General features: G+C 39.0%; 1 protein-coding gene across 5 annotated transcripts in view; it reads left to right on the top strand.

Annotated features, from left to right (window-relative positions):
- The window catches only part of YDJC (YdjC chitooligosaccharide deacetylase homolog), a 41,705-nt gene extending 27,627 nt beyond the window's left edge, over positions 1-14,078 (top strand). For 3 of the 5 annotated variants that reach the window (XM_077461628.1, XM_077461630.1, XM_077461629.1), the window contains exons 5-6: positions 7,046-7,223; positions 12,808-14,078. In XM_077461628.1, the coding sequence (XP_077317754.1) occupies positions 7,046-7,223; positions 12,808-13,144 (515 nt within the window). In that variant the 3' untranslated portion in view covers positions 13,145-14,078. Of the gene's footprint in view, positions 1-1,423; positions 1,474-7,045; positions 7,224-12,807 lie in introns of all 5 variants that reach the window. The other 2 variants (XR_013263860.1, XM_077461631.1) reach the window with 2 other exon arrangements.
- The last annotated feature ends 889 nt before the right edge of the window (positions 14,079-14,967 follow it).

Raw genomic sequence — 14,967 nt, 5'->3', positions numbered from 1 at the left:
AATCCCCACTCTGCACGGAGATGGCAGGCGGGGGGGGGGGGGGGGCGGTGCGGCGGGAACGGATTGGAGGGGCTGCGACTAGCGGAGAGACCTCCTCCATGGGCGGCACAGAGCGGCGGGCTGTGAGACCCCTTCCGCTCACTACATGTCTGCTTCCTCCCTGCTCGCTTTCAGAGGACTACAAGGGGTGGTATCAGACCGCTGGCTGAGGTTACGGTAGAGATCGCAGCCAGCAGTCTTACAAACAGGAAGTCACCAGGCAATAACGGTTATTCAGCATGATGAGCAGCCTATTACAGAGCAACTACTGAGCTCAGAAGAACATGGGCGACATGGCATTTTTTTTCTCTCTGGAATGCAGCTGATGTCTATGTACACGCACATCCAGATTTTGGGGACCATTTATATCCTACAGCTTGACGACTTTTGATTGTAGTTTGTTCATTTTAATATTTTTATTTATTGGTATACTATGCTATTTATTCTAGTTTGACACAAAAGTAGACAACACATAGACAAACTGTGAGCATGCACACTAGTAAACCATTTTATTGTACTTTCAGAGTTTTGCGGAAATTATCTTCTGTTCAAGCAGTCTCTTCCCCATAAGATAGGCTGGCTAGGGCTGCCTACTGCTACCACAGATGTGAGATGGTAATCCTCCCAAGTCCTATGAAAAAGGGCCGGATTAGTTGGGTGCTCATACCATGTCTATGGTCCTCCTAAAAGTAAAGCTTACCTAAATAAATATATGCATACTATATATGGGAGGCTGTGTCTACTGACAAAAAATGCTAGTTTCCTGGCTTGACCCTCTGGCTGATCAGCAAGGTCAAGATATATGGGCAAAGTATTTTACCCATTTATACTGCGTGTGTGTGTGTTTTGTGTGTTTTTTTTTTCTTTTTTTTTCTTTTTATTTTATTTTTTTTAATTATTTTTATTGAAAATTTTCATACAGTACAAACTTAGTGAAACAAGTACAGGTAGTAATGAACTACAATTTGGTGGTATATATCAAAAAAAAAGAGAGAAAAGAAAAAGAGAAAAAATGCGCTTATAGGTATAAATCCAGTTTTCTGCCACTGGTTTCATATTCACATCCTCATATTGTTAACTCAATCTCTTAAATTAAAATTGCTACTAGTACTCTTAAGTGAGTAGTGCAACCATAAAGTGTGGCGACCTCTGTCTGACTCCCTCCGCACCCCAACTGGGATCATGCTGTGTCGGAAGGGCCATCCAGAGTATCACCGGACAACGTCAGCCGCAGCATCAGGTTCTTGTCACAGAAAGGATGGCGATATATAAAAGGACTAGCGTCTGAATATGGAATATACATGGCCTAGTTTGAGGGTCTGTTCAATAACAATGGAAGTAGAATTTACTTCTTATACCACTCTGTCCAACACTTCCATTGTAGGTCAAATTTTTTGCCACAAGAATTCCTCAGAGCCAACAATCTTTCATATTGTGAGTTCAATTTATTTATTTATTTTGATTTTGGCAGGCTGTATGCTCGGATAAGGGTCTGGTATGGATTTTGGCGGGGGTCCCTACACTTTTTTTTTTTTTTTTTTTTTGTTCTTTATTTTGCCGTGGGGTCTCCCTTAAAATTCATACTAGACCTGAAGGGCCTGATATGCATTGGAGGGGGACCCTATGCGTCTTTCATTTTTATTCCATTGGCATCATGCAGGTGCGAATTTCATGTGACTTTTGAGGGTTTACATTGAGGTCTATGCACCTCAAATCACATGAAAGTCAGACCAAAGTAGTGCGGGAAGTGTACAATATAATCTGTTATCAATCAAATTAATGAAGCTCAGTTATATAAATGCAAAGAATAGTATAGATTGCTATTATATATTATTAAAAGTAATACAGTTATAAGCAACTGTTGATCTGTATTTGAATGAAATATCTTAATTTATACAGTTACAATTATAACTATAAAAATTCTATATGATCATAGGTAGCATATGTGGGAGCTTCCAAATTCAAGAAGTAAATATGGAGCTAGATAAAAATAAGAAGGGTAGAAGGAAAGAGAGGGATGTGTAGAGAGAGAGAGAGAGAGAGAGAGAGAGAAGTTCCACAGGGTTCGGTCGGGAGCCACCACAACGTCCTTGAACAACCATATATGAAACTTAATTTACTACCATGGTAATAGTACTCCTGTTATTAAAATGTTGATGGCAAAAAAAATTCTATCCAAGGTTGCCATATTTTTTTCCTATTTAGGGATTTGGTCCATTTCAAGAGCTAACATCTTCGCTTGTATTATAGTATTATACATTCTATTCACGGTCTCATTGATTTCCAAAGTCTAGGATCTCCACGCTTTCAGTTTGAGTCATTTAGATATAATGTTAAAAATTTCCGTCCAGAAGGCTTGTGCAATAAGGCAATCCCACAAAATATGAAAATAAGTACCCAAACCTGTACAACCACTATAACATTGAGCCGAATAATTTGGGGTATATTTAGCTACCCTGACTGGTACAAGGTACCATCTTGTTAGTACCTTGTAGTTGGCCTCCATTGCCATTACATTAGGAGAGGCTGATTTGGTTACTGACCAAATTAGGTTCCAGTCTACATTTTCAAGAGTTTTCTCTAGGTCAACCTCCCATTTCTGAACGTATGAAGGATTTTTTGAGTTGGGTTGAGTTAATATTTAACGGTATAGAAAGGATATTATTTCTTTGGAATTTGGTTCATCCTTACATATAGTTTCAAAATTGGTTAGTTTGTTTAGGGGAGTGTTCGTGTTTAAGAAGGGTGAGAAAAAGTTTTTAATTTGGAGATGTCTAAATATTTCTTTATGGGGTAAGTCATAGGTGTCACAAAGTGTGGGGAAGGGGATGAAGGATGAGGAATCTACAAACTTATGCATGGTCAGGATATTTAGTGATACCCATTCTTTAAAAGATTTAGGAGAGACCGATTCCGGATATAATGCTGGGTTTTTATCAAATGATAATAGCGGATTGTGTGTAGATTGTAAGTGATTTCCTAATTTAAACCTATCCCAAAGAGATATAAAATGTTTAGTGATAGGACTCAGCTGCTTCTATAGACACCCATAGTGTGATTTCTTTTCGTGCATGATATTTGGTTAAACTAGCTAAGTGTGCTGCCCTATAATGGCATGCAAAATTAGGACATCCTAATCCTCCATTAAGTTTGGGGAAAAAATAAAGTACGCTGTTGTAATCGCGGTTTGGAGGAACCCCATATGAACGACATTACTCTTTTCTGTAGACGTCTTAGGAAATAGGCAGGAACAGGGATTGGTAAAACACAGAATAAATATAGTATTTTTGGTAGGATCCTCATTTTTATGGCACTGATTCTTCCAAACCACAATAACAGGAGTTGGGACCAGGATTTTAATAGATTAGATATATTTTTCAGAATGGATGGATAATTAACTGAGAATAAATTAAGGGATCGATCTGTCAGCCCAAGAAAAAGGGAGACCTATCTTTGCTGAATTTAGTTCTACATTTGAGAGGGATATGTTTTAAGGCTTGACATTATTTTTTTAGGGTTAATATGAAGACCAGAAAATAATGAAAATTCATTTAGTATTGGAATTAGGTTGGGGCCCGATATTTGTGGAGAAGAAAGAAATAGAAGGATATCGTCCGCTAACAGACATAATTTATGTTGGTAACCGCCAATTTCAATTCCAGTTATAGTGGGGTCCGATCTAATCATTTGAGCTAGTGGTTCTATTAGGAGGGCAAATAATAGTGGAGAGAGTGGACATCCCTGACGCGTACCTCTATTTATACTAAAGGATTCAGATTTATAACCTTCGTATTTAACATATGCTTTTGGGTTATTCTAAAGGGCCATTATCCAGTTTATAAAGTTGGGGCCAAAACTCAATTTTTGTAGCGTATAATACAAGTAAGGCCAGGAAACGGAGTCGAACGCTTTCTTGAGATCTAATGAAGGGATACAAGCTGGAATTCGACATGATGTACCAATCTGTGCCAATAGTACCGCTCTACGTATGTTATCGCTTGCTTGACATGTTGGGATAAAGCCAACCTGATCACTGTGAATTAGTGATCCTATTGTATCTTTAAGGCGAGTAGCTAGAATTTTTGCTAAAATTTTAATATCTATGTTTATCATGGAGATGGGTCGGAAATTTGTGCATGTTTCATCTGAGTGTGGTTTTGGAATCATGCAAATAATAACCATTAGTGATTCTTGTCTAAAAGAGTTATTATCCAAGATATTATTGAATGCTTTTGTCAATATAGGAGAGATGATATGAAAGTGCGGTAATATAGGGCTGAGAAGCCATCTGGACCCGGTCTTTTGTTTCATTTCAACTCTTTAATAGCTGCTATTACATCTTCTACCACTATAGGTTGCTCTAATTCGTTTTTATGTGCATGGGGTATTTGGAGTAGATTTATTTTAGAGAAGAAGGAATTCGCTTTAGTGGAATCAGAAGAGTTGACTTCTGAATATAGGCTTTTCAGGTGAGAGCTGAATTTAACTATTTTTAGAGGATTACTCGTATATGTATTTTTAGTCAGTTTAATAGGTTTAGAAGATTTAGTGATAGAATTAAGTGCTCACGCTAAATAAAATAAAACAAACCTGGTACTTATGTAAAATGCATTTCTGGTGCATTGCAATGTTTTCTCAGCAGAATCAGTGAGAAATAAATCATATTCCAATCTTGCTTTTTCTAGTTTATTTTTTGCCGAAGGAGTGGGATTAGTTTTGAAAGGCTGTAAAAGAAGAATTAAATTCATTTTCCAATTTCCGTGCCAGGTTTCTGCGTTCCCTCTTGAGTATTCCAATTTGTTGCTGGAATATCCCTCTCAGAACCGGTTTGTGTGCCTCCCAGAGGGTTAATGAGACTTCTGGGCATGTATTATGTTTTAAATAATCTTTCAGAGCCTGTTCTATGTTTATATGGTAAGGGGGGTGTTTCAATAATATATTTGGTAAATACCGTGTGGTATCATGTGCTTTGGGTATAAGAGATGCAATAGAGGTGAAGACTATGTTATGGTCAGACCATGGGATAGGAATAATATTGGATGCAATTATTTCTGGAAACATTCCTGCCGTCACAAATATGTTGTCAATTTGACTGAATTTTTGATGTGGATGGGAGAAATATGTATAGTTTCTTTTGGTGGGGTTGTTTTCTCCAAGAATCAACTAATTTATAGTTAGAAAGGAGATGATAAAGTAATTGATTAGTTTGGTTTCGGGATGGAATAAATGGGGATCTGTCCAAAAATGGGAGGATGACTTGATTAGAATCTCCACATAGACTGAGTGAGCCCATTTTATGAGAGTGTACTACCGGAAATAGGTGTGATAAAAAGGCTACAGGTTTATTGTTAGGCGCATAATATGAAACGACAGTTATAGCCGTGTCCAAAACATATCCAGTTAGTATTAAATACTGTCCCTCAGGGTCTTTTTTTGCGGCCTGCATTGTGAAAGGAGTGGAGCGATGGAACGCTATTAAGGTGCCTATTTGTTTGGAATCTGTTGAAGCTGTGAATACTTTTGGGTATGATGAACTAAAAAAAATTGGGAGTAGATTTGTTTGTAAAGTGGGTTTCTTGTAAATACGCAATGTGTGTTTTTCATGGCCTGGAAAGATCAAAATTCTTTCTACGTTTTTGTGGTACATTAAGCCCCTGTACATTTAGGGAAATTCTATTTAATGGTGCCATAGCAGCTGCCACAACAAGCTTTTCTTGCCACATGTTACGATGTGGTGGCCCCTCGACCAAACACCTGCGGATAAAGAGAGAGAAGAAAGCAAGGTCCAGGAATATCTAGAATGGGGGGAAAAAATAAAAATCATAAGATCATATTACATGAATAAAGTAGAGGTATAAAGAGATCCAATGTTTACCCATGACGAAGGATACAATCCTCCATCAGGGGATAAGGAGCCTTCATCGAATCCCCACATAACTGTAGGGGTCCAAGGAAGGTAAATTGGGGTACATGTAGTTTTTGTGGGAGGAACACCCGCCCCAAGAAATTCTAACTTGAACATCCTAAAGATGTATGATTGTAAGCCCTAAAAAAAAAAAAAAATAATTCCAACACCATCTGTGTTTAAATCTACTATGTAAACGTTCTAGAGTTATAGTATACAAATACGTATATTTACTATTTAAAAAGGAAAATATTTAGGCAAGAAGAAAATTTTATCTAATTTTATCCAATAACAGGGCAAATAAATAAATAAAATGGATAATAAAGACTTATCCACCCAACAAATTTGAGTCAATTGACTAATAATAAAAAGGTTAAAGACAACCGTAAAAAGGGATAAATAAATAATTTGATATATGGATATGAGCTTTTGTTATTATGTGACCGCTCCAGAGACTAATTAATAAATCTTTAAAATTTATAACTCTTGGGGGTCCATGTGGAAAAGCAAGAAAACATAATTTTTTTTTTTTTTTTTTTATGAATAAATAACAGGGCTAATAAAAAATGCATAATAAAGACTTATCCACCCAACAAATTTGAGTCAATTTACTAATAAAAGGTTAAAGACAACCGTAAAAATAGATGGATTATGAGCTTTTATGTGACTGCACCAGGGATTTATTAATAAATCTTAAAATTTATAAATCTTGAGGGTTCAAGTGGAACAGCATTAAAAAAATTATAGTAAATGAATTACTTTGAGGATAACCAAAACTGAAATTTCAAATTTTATATGGGTTTTAAATGGAAATATAAATGTATTTAAAATTACTTTAATATTAAGTATCCATACATAGATATAATAAGAGGGAGTAGGAGATTTGTATATAGGTTCCAAATGATTCTGCTGTATTGATCAACCTCTGAAAGGCACAAATGAAATTTATGGGTGGTAGAGCAACTGCGAAAACATGACTTGCATGGTTTTGTTAACATCAGAAGGGAAGGTGTGTGTGTGTGTGTGTGTGTGTGTGTGTGGTGTTGTGTGGCTTTTTTTTTTTTTTTTTTTTTTTTTTAAGGGTGTTTATCTTTTTACCAGGAATTAGAGACGTGTTTGCACAAGTGCTGCATGAACATGGAATCACCTATACTCGTGTCCCTGTGGAAGTAGGTCTAAACAAGTGTGATTGGATTCAGGGAGAACTAATGGAGTTTTACAGAGGGGTGGAGAATGATGCCTTAAACACGGTGGAAGTTTTCAAGAACCATGATATCCGGTAAGAACATGATTGCATCAGAACTGAAGTACTTTGATTACTAAAAGGAAACCAACAATGAGAAAGTATTGCAGACTTACTGTAATATCCGTATAATAGGCTATCATTATCAGAGGGAAGTGAATTATGGCAGCCCTTACATTTTCTCTTCTGAGGTTTGCTTCAAGCTTTGCTGCATGAGGTCTTTGCCTTGGCACTAGTATGTGATTTCTAAATCTTACAGTAGAATCTTCAATCAAAGGCTTCTGGGCTGTAGTTTTCTTTGTAACAGTTTCCCTCCTAAAAATACTGCACTCCATATATTTCTCTGTATATCATGTGCACTTGTCATCAATATCAATGGCAGGAAACTTCATCACTAAATGGAACATAAGGGGGGAACACAGAACGTGCACACCTAGTTCTTTAAACACTGATGGCTTTAGTATGGTGAAAAATAATAATAAATAAGATTGCAAAAAAGGTTTCCTTTTACATGTGCTTGTCACAACCTTGTTGAGATGTTGTTCCTGACCTTCCATGACCAGTGGTCAGGCTGATACTAGCAGTGAGCACAGCTCTTCGAATGCAGAGAAACCACCCGAGTTCTGTGAGACAGTGGTGTCCTCCTGGCTGAACATACTAATGGCCAGGCTTGAGGAACAGATGGACATCTAAGCATGTCCCCTGGCAGGCACTTCTGTGTGGGCAATGCATGAGCAGTACTCTCAATAATATCTTTTATTTTTATTTTTTTAAGCAAGTAGGCAGTGCAGATTTTAAATCTGTTTAATGAGCTGGGCCCCCCTTTTTTTTTTTTTCTTTTTTTTTTTTGGAATCCAGCTTACCTAGGTGAATGCAGCATCGGTCCAATGCTGCATCTGTCCCTCACTGCCTGAGGCTTAGAACTGAGCAATCAAACACCGCTGATTGCTTGGTTCTCAATGATCTGTGAGCAGAGAGCTGGTGACTGGACTCTGGAGGGGAAGGGAGCAGCTGGCTCGGATTCTCAGCGGCTCGCTGAGCGGCTGAGTCGGGTGCCAGTCCAGGCATCTGGGAAATTCCCAACATATGGTCACAATCTTTCCCGAGCCTGGACCAGCCCTGTGACATCAACCTGCTGAAAATGGATCGCAGGTATGTAGAACGAACTGTACTCCTGTGATCCACAGGAGAAGTACAGCCAAATGAGCTTTGGCTGTGCTCCTTTATTTCCAATAAACTTTGAGATAAGAGACATGGGATTAGTGGTTACAGATACTAGAGATTATCAACCATATTCACTACTACATATATCGATATTCCTAGAATAACCGATATCTAAAGTTATCGTAATGGGTTTCAACCATAAGTACAAAAAATTCTAATTTTTAATTACCACCAAGGCTCATTCAATTGGGTACATATCTCACCATCAGATGTCCATCAGTCCCATATCTTACAATATTTAAGTGGGCAACCTCTGCTTTTTATAAAGTAATACATCACTCACCTCCCCCCTTATTGTCAAAAATAGCCCTGTCTGAATTGGTGCAATGCTGACTTTGTGGCACCACACCGATGTCCAAAAGTAGCCGCTTCAGCCCCGGAAGATTTTACTTCCTTCCTGACCAGAACACTTTTTGCGATTCGGCACTGCGTCGCTTTAACTGACAATTGTGTGGTCATGCGATGTGGCTCCCAAACAAAATTGACATCTATTTTTATTTTTATTTTTCCCCCACAGATAGAGCTTTCTTTTGGTGGTATTTGATCACCCCTGCGCTTTTTGTTTTTTGCACTATAAACAAATTTTTTTTGAAGAAAACGCATTATTTTTTACATTTTGTTATAATAAATATCCCCAAAAATATATTACATTTTTTTTATCCTGTTTAGGGCGAGACATATTCTACATATTTTTGGTAAAAAAAATCTCAATAAGCATTTATTGAGTTTTGGTTTGCGCAAAAGTTATAGCGTTTACAAATAGGGGATAGTTTTATGGAATTTTTATTAATAATTATATTTTTTACTAGTAATGGCGGCGATCTGCGGTTTTTTTTATTTTTATCGTGATTGCGACATTATGGCGGACGCGTCAGACATTTTTTACACATTTTTGGGACCATTGTCATTTATACAGCAATCAGTGCTCTACAAATGCACTGATTCCTATGTAAATGACACTGGCAGTGAAGGGGTTAACCACTAGGGGGCATTGTAAGGGTTAAGTGTGTCCTGCGGCATGTTTCTAACTGTGGGGGGGCGTGGCTACATGTGACACGTCACTGATCTCTGCTCCCAATCACAGGGAGCAGAGATCAGCGACACTGTCACTAGGCAGAATGGGGAGATGCTTGTTTACATTAATATCTCCCCGTTCTTCCTCCCCGTGAGATGTACTTGTACTCCCATATGCCTGTCCGTGCCATTCTGCCTACGTACATCGGCGTGTGCCAGTTGGGAACTGGGTAGTTCCTATACTACTTTTGCTAACTTCGGGGGCAATTTCAATAGACATGAACCCGCACAGATGTCTCTGATATCTCTCCAGAAGTTGGACTGACATGCAGGTATGAAATTGTGCGAGTTCAGCTGAACTCGCACGATTTCTAACCCGCAGCACTGTGAACCTAGGCTTCGGTCTAGGACCGCTGGGGAGCCCATCAGATGTAGGAAGAGTATCACCTGGAGCCAAAAGGTACGTATAATCGGACAGCTCCATATTAAGTGGTAGAACCATGTGCAGAAGCACATAGTGGGCAGAGTGGACTGCGGGTGGGTTGGTAGCAGGCAACTATTTGAGGTATTTGTATGCCCAGTGTAAAATATCTAATTGTGTTAATCTGTCTGATATTTTAGGGGAAACAGATTTAGTATTTTCCCAAATTTCTTCCAAATCGGTATCCTCTATGGCTCCAATATCAGTCTCCCAGCCATCTTTAGCTTTGTAAGCCAGTGAATAGCATCTAATATGGGAGGAGTGGTCAGGTATTAAACTAAGTTGAGTTTGTGGGGCATGGCGAAGTTGTAGATATCTAAAGAATAAGTGGTTAGGGAGAGAGAATTCCTCCTTTTTTAGTGTTTTAGGTCCACAGGTAGTTATAACTTGGTGTAAGTATATTATTCCCCTGGTAGCCCACACTGTTAGGGTCTGGAACTGTGAGTAGTTCTGATTATTATACCGTAAGGGGGGTGTGGGAGTCAGTTGGCTGGACATTAGGTTTGCGTAAGGCATGTTCCCATACTCATCTGTGGTGTAATAGTACTCCCATCATGACACCTAGGGGGTTCATGGTGTGATTTATTTATTTTTCCACAGAAAATGGCCTGTAGGGGGTGTATGCAGGATGGTTTGAGCTAAGACATAAGGACTGGTATCATTGAAGGTCAGTTTTGTCAAAATAGTAGAAGTGGGATAGTTGGGAGGCTATGTTGTAGTCCCAGAAATCGGGAAGGGCAGTTCCTTCTAATGAAGTGGGGTTTTTAAGGACTGACCAAGCTAATTTGTGCCTGCCATGTCCCCAGACAAGAGTTAAGTTAGGATGGATTCTAGGGTCCGAAAGAGTTTTAAAGGTATATAAAGGGGTGCATGCCACATCAAATATAATATCTTGGGTAAGAGTATCATTTTCATTAGGTTTATTCGACCCATCATGCCCAGAGGCAGCCTGGCCCAGGTTTGTTTTTTGGTTTTAACTAATGCAAAGAGGTTCCATGTTAAGGGGGAAATTATCTCTAAGCTGTCTAATGACCACCGCTCCCAATTATTTAATAGAGGACACCCTGGGTAAGGGGGGAAGCGTGCAGGAGATGGAGGGAAGGGGCAAGATTTGAGATTTTGACCTGTTAATGCACAAGCCAGAGTATTTCCCGATATTCTCTATGGTGCACAATGCAGCCTGTAGAGAGGGCCCAGGATCTACTAAGTACAGAATTGTGTAATCGACATAAAAGCCAATTTTTGTTTCAGTAATGTTTCCTATTTTTAGTCCAGAGATATTTGGGTCAGATCTAATGGCGATGGCCATGGGCTCAGCAGCCAATGCGTACAGTAAAGGGGAAAGAGGACAGCCTTGACGGGTGCCTCATTCCAAAGGAAACTGAGCAGAAAGCCATCCATTTCCATCACTCTGACTTTGGGTGATTGATACAGAAGCTGGACCCACCGTATATACTTTGGGCCGAACCCAAAGTTCTGCAGGAATTCTAATAGGTAGTTTCCACTCCACGGAATGTACTTCTCCTTTTGGCTTTTATGGTTAGAACCATCCAAGAGGGGTACAGTTATTGTCACCTATCCCCCTCACCCTTTTTCTCCCTGTTCTCTCCCGCTGTATCATATCCCCCTTCCTTCAGTATGTATGTATTTTCCCTTCGCCCCTCCCCCACTCTACTAACCCCATCCTCTTTTCTCATCTCTGTTTACTACCTTTTTCTGTGTTTTATACACTGTTGCATGGGTATTATCATTTCTTGAAAAATTAACAAAATGTGGTGGAATGTGGCAAAATGTATTTAAAGTGGATGTAAACCCACTGTCATAGTTTCTAATTTAATAACATAGTGCGTATCTAGAAGGATATACATGCCTCCTGCATGTATCCTTACCTGTCTTAATTCACCCCTTTAGCTTAGTGGAGCCCCGCAATATCTCAAAATCTGTGGGCGGATCTGCTGTCCGGCGCTCAGTGGACTCCTCCACTCACCACTACACTCCCCTGGCCAGCCAGCGCTGCGAGGACATACCTTGCGCCAGGGGAGACTAATGTGCACACGCAGGAGTGGCAGAGCATGTTCTGTGAAGAAGCAGAGCGCGCTCATGACCCTATGTCACTCTTGCACATGTGCACATACTCCGCAGTCCACATGGGATGAAAGGAGGGGGGATGGGAATTGCATATAATGCCTCCCCTAAGGCTCGTGCATGAGATATGTAAATCGCCTGTCACTCACAGCATGGGGGAAGAACTTACTGGTATTTCTCTGTCTGTTTTTTATCTCACTGAAAAAAATAAGAGAATTGCTCAGAGCTGGATTAACTCTTTGTGGCAAGACTGGGCACAGATTACAAGCCTTAATTAAAAAAAATCTGGTTTACATCCACTTTAGCTAAAAAAAAAAAAAAAAAAATATATATATATATATATATATATATATATATATATATAAAAAATTATATTATAATTTCCAGCAACTTTGCTGGGTCATACAGTCTATTGCATTTACTGAAACATGCGTTGGACCTGACATTTGCTACCTGATTTTCTACCCGATTTGCTGCTCTAGACATTTGCTACCTGATATTTTAAAATGTGCAGGATTGTTTGTCTATTATTTTGTTAAATTCCTTTATTAAAGAATTAACAAAAAAAAGTTTTCTCATCCTGTTCAGTCTGAACCTGGACACAGAGTGAGCGAAATTGCTCTCATGGGGACACAAATAAAATCTCAACAGAGGTTCTAACTCGACTGAGGTTCCTCACTCTGCTAGAGACTTTCACTGCTTCCTATGTCCCCACTGAGGGCATTTTTCATTTGTTCTGATCTATCCACATTTTGTAAAAATAGCATTTGGCAGGATTGTCGTTTTTTAATGTTTTCACTTTGTTTCCTATTGCAGGTGGCCAGACATCTATATTGGTCTTAGCACAATGGGGAAGAATATGACAATAAGTAACCTCCAGCAAGCCCTGGACTATAGTATTCAGTCTCTCCATGGCTGTCAATCCTCACACAGCTCACCATGCAGTCCAAATTCTCGTACCAGTATTACCATTGAACTTATGACCCATCCTGGATACCCCAGTGTCCCCCCAGTAGGAGGCTGTGGAGAAGGCCCAGATGACTTTTCTCAGTCATGGGAGCGTCTGCATGAAATGGAAGTCTTGAAAAATCCCCTGCTGCACAATTATTACAGTGAGATGGGGATACATTTGTGCTCATTTAAGGACCTTTAGTTTTGGGAGAGGTAATAGGTTGGTGATGTCATGTGACATACTGCACCCTATGGTGGCCGGTGGTATGAAAGTAAAGCAAGAAGGATCTGGAGCTGCAGTATAAGCACTTTAATTTTCATATTTTGTCTTCATAAATATTATAAGTGCGGCCAAGGCATTTAGGCTCCAGGCACACAGACACTTTCATGCATCCAATTTAAATTTCAGATTTACTTCAGAACTGGGAGAGACTGCTGCAGTTTATACCTGCCCATAGTAATGAATGGCTGTATGCTAACTGTACGGGGGTAGATACATACATGCTTGGCTAAGCTCATATATGGGTGTAAATCCCTGAACACACAAGTTGTGTTCAGGGATTTATGCCCATTTGTGGGTTTTTGCAAGCAGTTAACTTGCACCTGTTTTGAGCGTATGTAGTATGGAGTATGTAAGTGTACAGCCATTGATGTCTATAGCTGTAGCTGCCTCTTCCTGGGCATGGAAATATACGCACATGTTACACTGGATGCCTGAAAGAATTTGTTTGGATGAGGCCTTAAGCAAACACTACTATTCTTTTAAAAGGCATCAAACTACCTCTGCTGGTCTGGTATTCATATTAGCAAACATAACTGGTAATAGAACAATTTCTGTAGAAACATCGTTTTAAAATCAGTTTCAAATAATTGAATATTTTATGTCTGTAACTGCTTTATTTTGCTTTTTTTTGCCCTATAACATCTGCAATCCACATTGACCCTACTGAAGTATTGTATGTACGGTACATAAAGTATGAACGAGTAAAGGATTAAAAATTACCACCACATTCTCCCTAGCAGAGGTGTACTAACAGCCAGTATGCAGTTCTGACTGGGTTTCCTTACTATTCTATTCAAGTACACTATTGTTGTTGGTGATGCTTTTTATGTTGCTTGCGGCATACACCAACTTATTTAGAATTTTTTTTTTTTTAACTATATCAATATTTTTAGTCATATTTGGGAGTGTTGTCCTAAAATGTTATGCACATTTGTTTGCTTTTATTTTCCTGATCCCAAACCCTGTCAAAATAACTGAAGAGTCAATGCAAAATGTTCACGCAATTGGCTCATAAGATATGATAAAAATGCTGATATAAATGTGTGGGTATGAATATTATGGTTTTAATATGTAATTTCATACATCATGGCACACAGAGCAGCTTCAAAGTGTCACAGAAGGCAAAACCTTTTAGATGGAGTAAAGCCTACTATACACTAGTTTTTTTTTTTGTTTTTGTTTTTTCAACCCATCAGGGCTGAACTAAAAAAACTGACAGCTCAGAAGGAGCCGCTGTACTAACAATCTGACGTTCGTACAGTGATATCCCCTGCTGTTCGATTGTTTTCTGACAAGAGAACGGACTGACTGCGGTGTGTGTAATAGGCTTAAGGGAGGATTATAACCTCTGTCAGGGTTTTCTGTTATCTGTGTTCCATTGGGGAGATTTCCTTGGTTTTCTGTCTGATAGCCAAAACAGGAAGAGAGGGGAAATTCCAGCATGTTACCAAAACTAGTGTCACCATTGGAAGATTTCCCCTTTTATTCTTGTTCTGATGTGAACCCAAAATAATTTTGATTTTCTTTTTCTTGGTAAGAACGGTAAACAGTACAAATGGGTTGAATACCTGGGGGCACAGACAGCTATAAAAACCTGAGTGTGTTCTAATCCATCTCCACTCCATCCAAAACTTAAAAAAAATATATTTTTGCCTTTAGTGACACTTTACGAATCCTTACTATCCGGGTTATGGGCCACCTACAGCTGATTGGACACTATGCCGGAAAGGCTTCAGGTTATT

This window comes from Lithobates pipiens, unplaced genomic scaffold (genome assembly GCF_037356315.1).
Source record: "Lithobates pipiens isolate NorthernLeopardFrog02 unplaced genomic scaffold, aLitPip1_a1.2 Scaffold_3, whole genome shotgun sequence".
Taxonomy (NCBI): Eukaryota; Metazoa; Chordata; class Amphibia; order Anura; family Ranidae; genus Lithobates; species Lithobates pipiens.
Note: the sequence above shows the minus strand (reverse complement) of the source record. Positions and strands in the feature narration are given on the sequence as shown.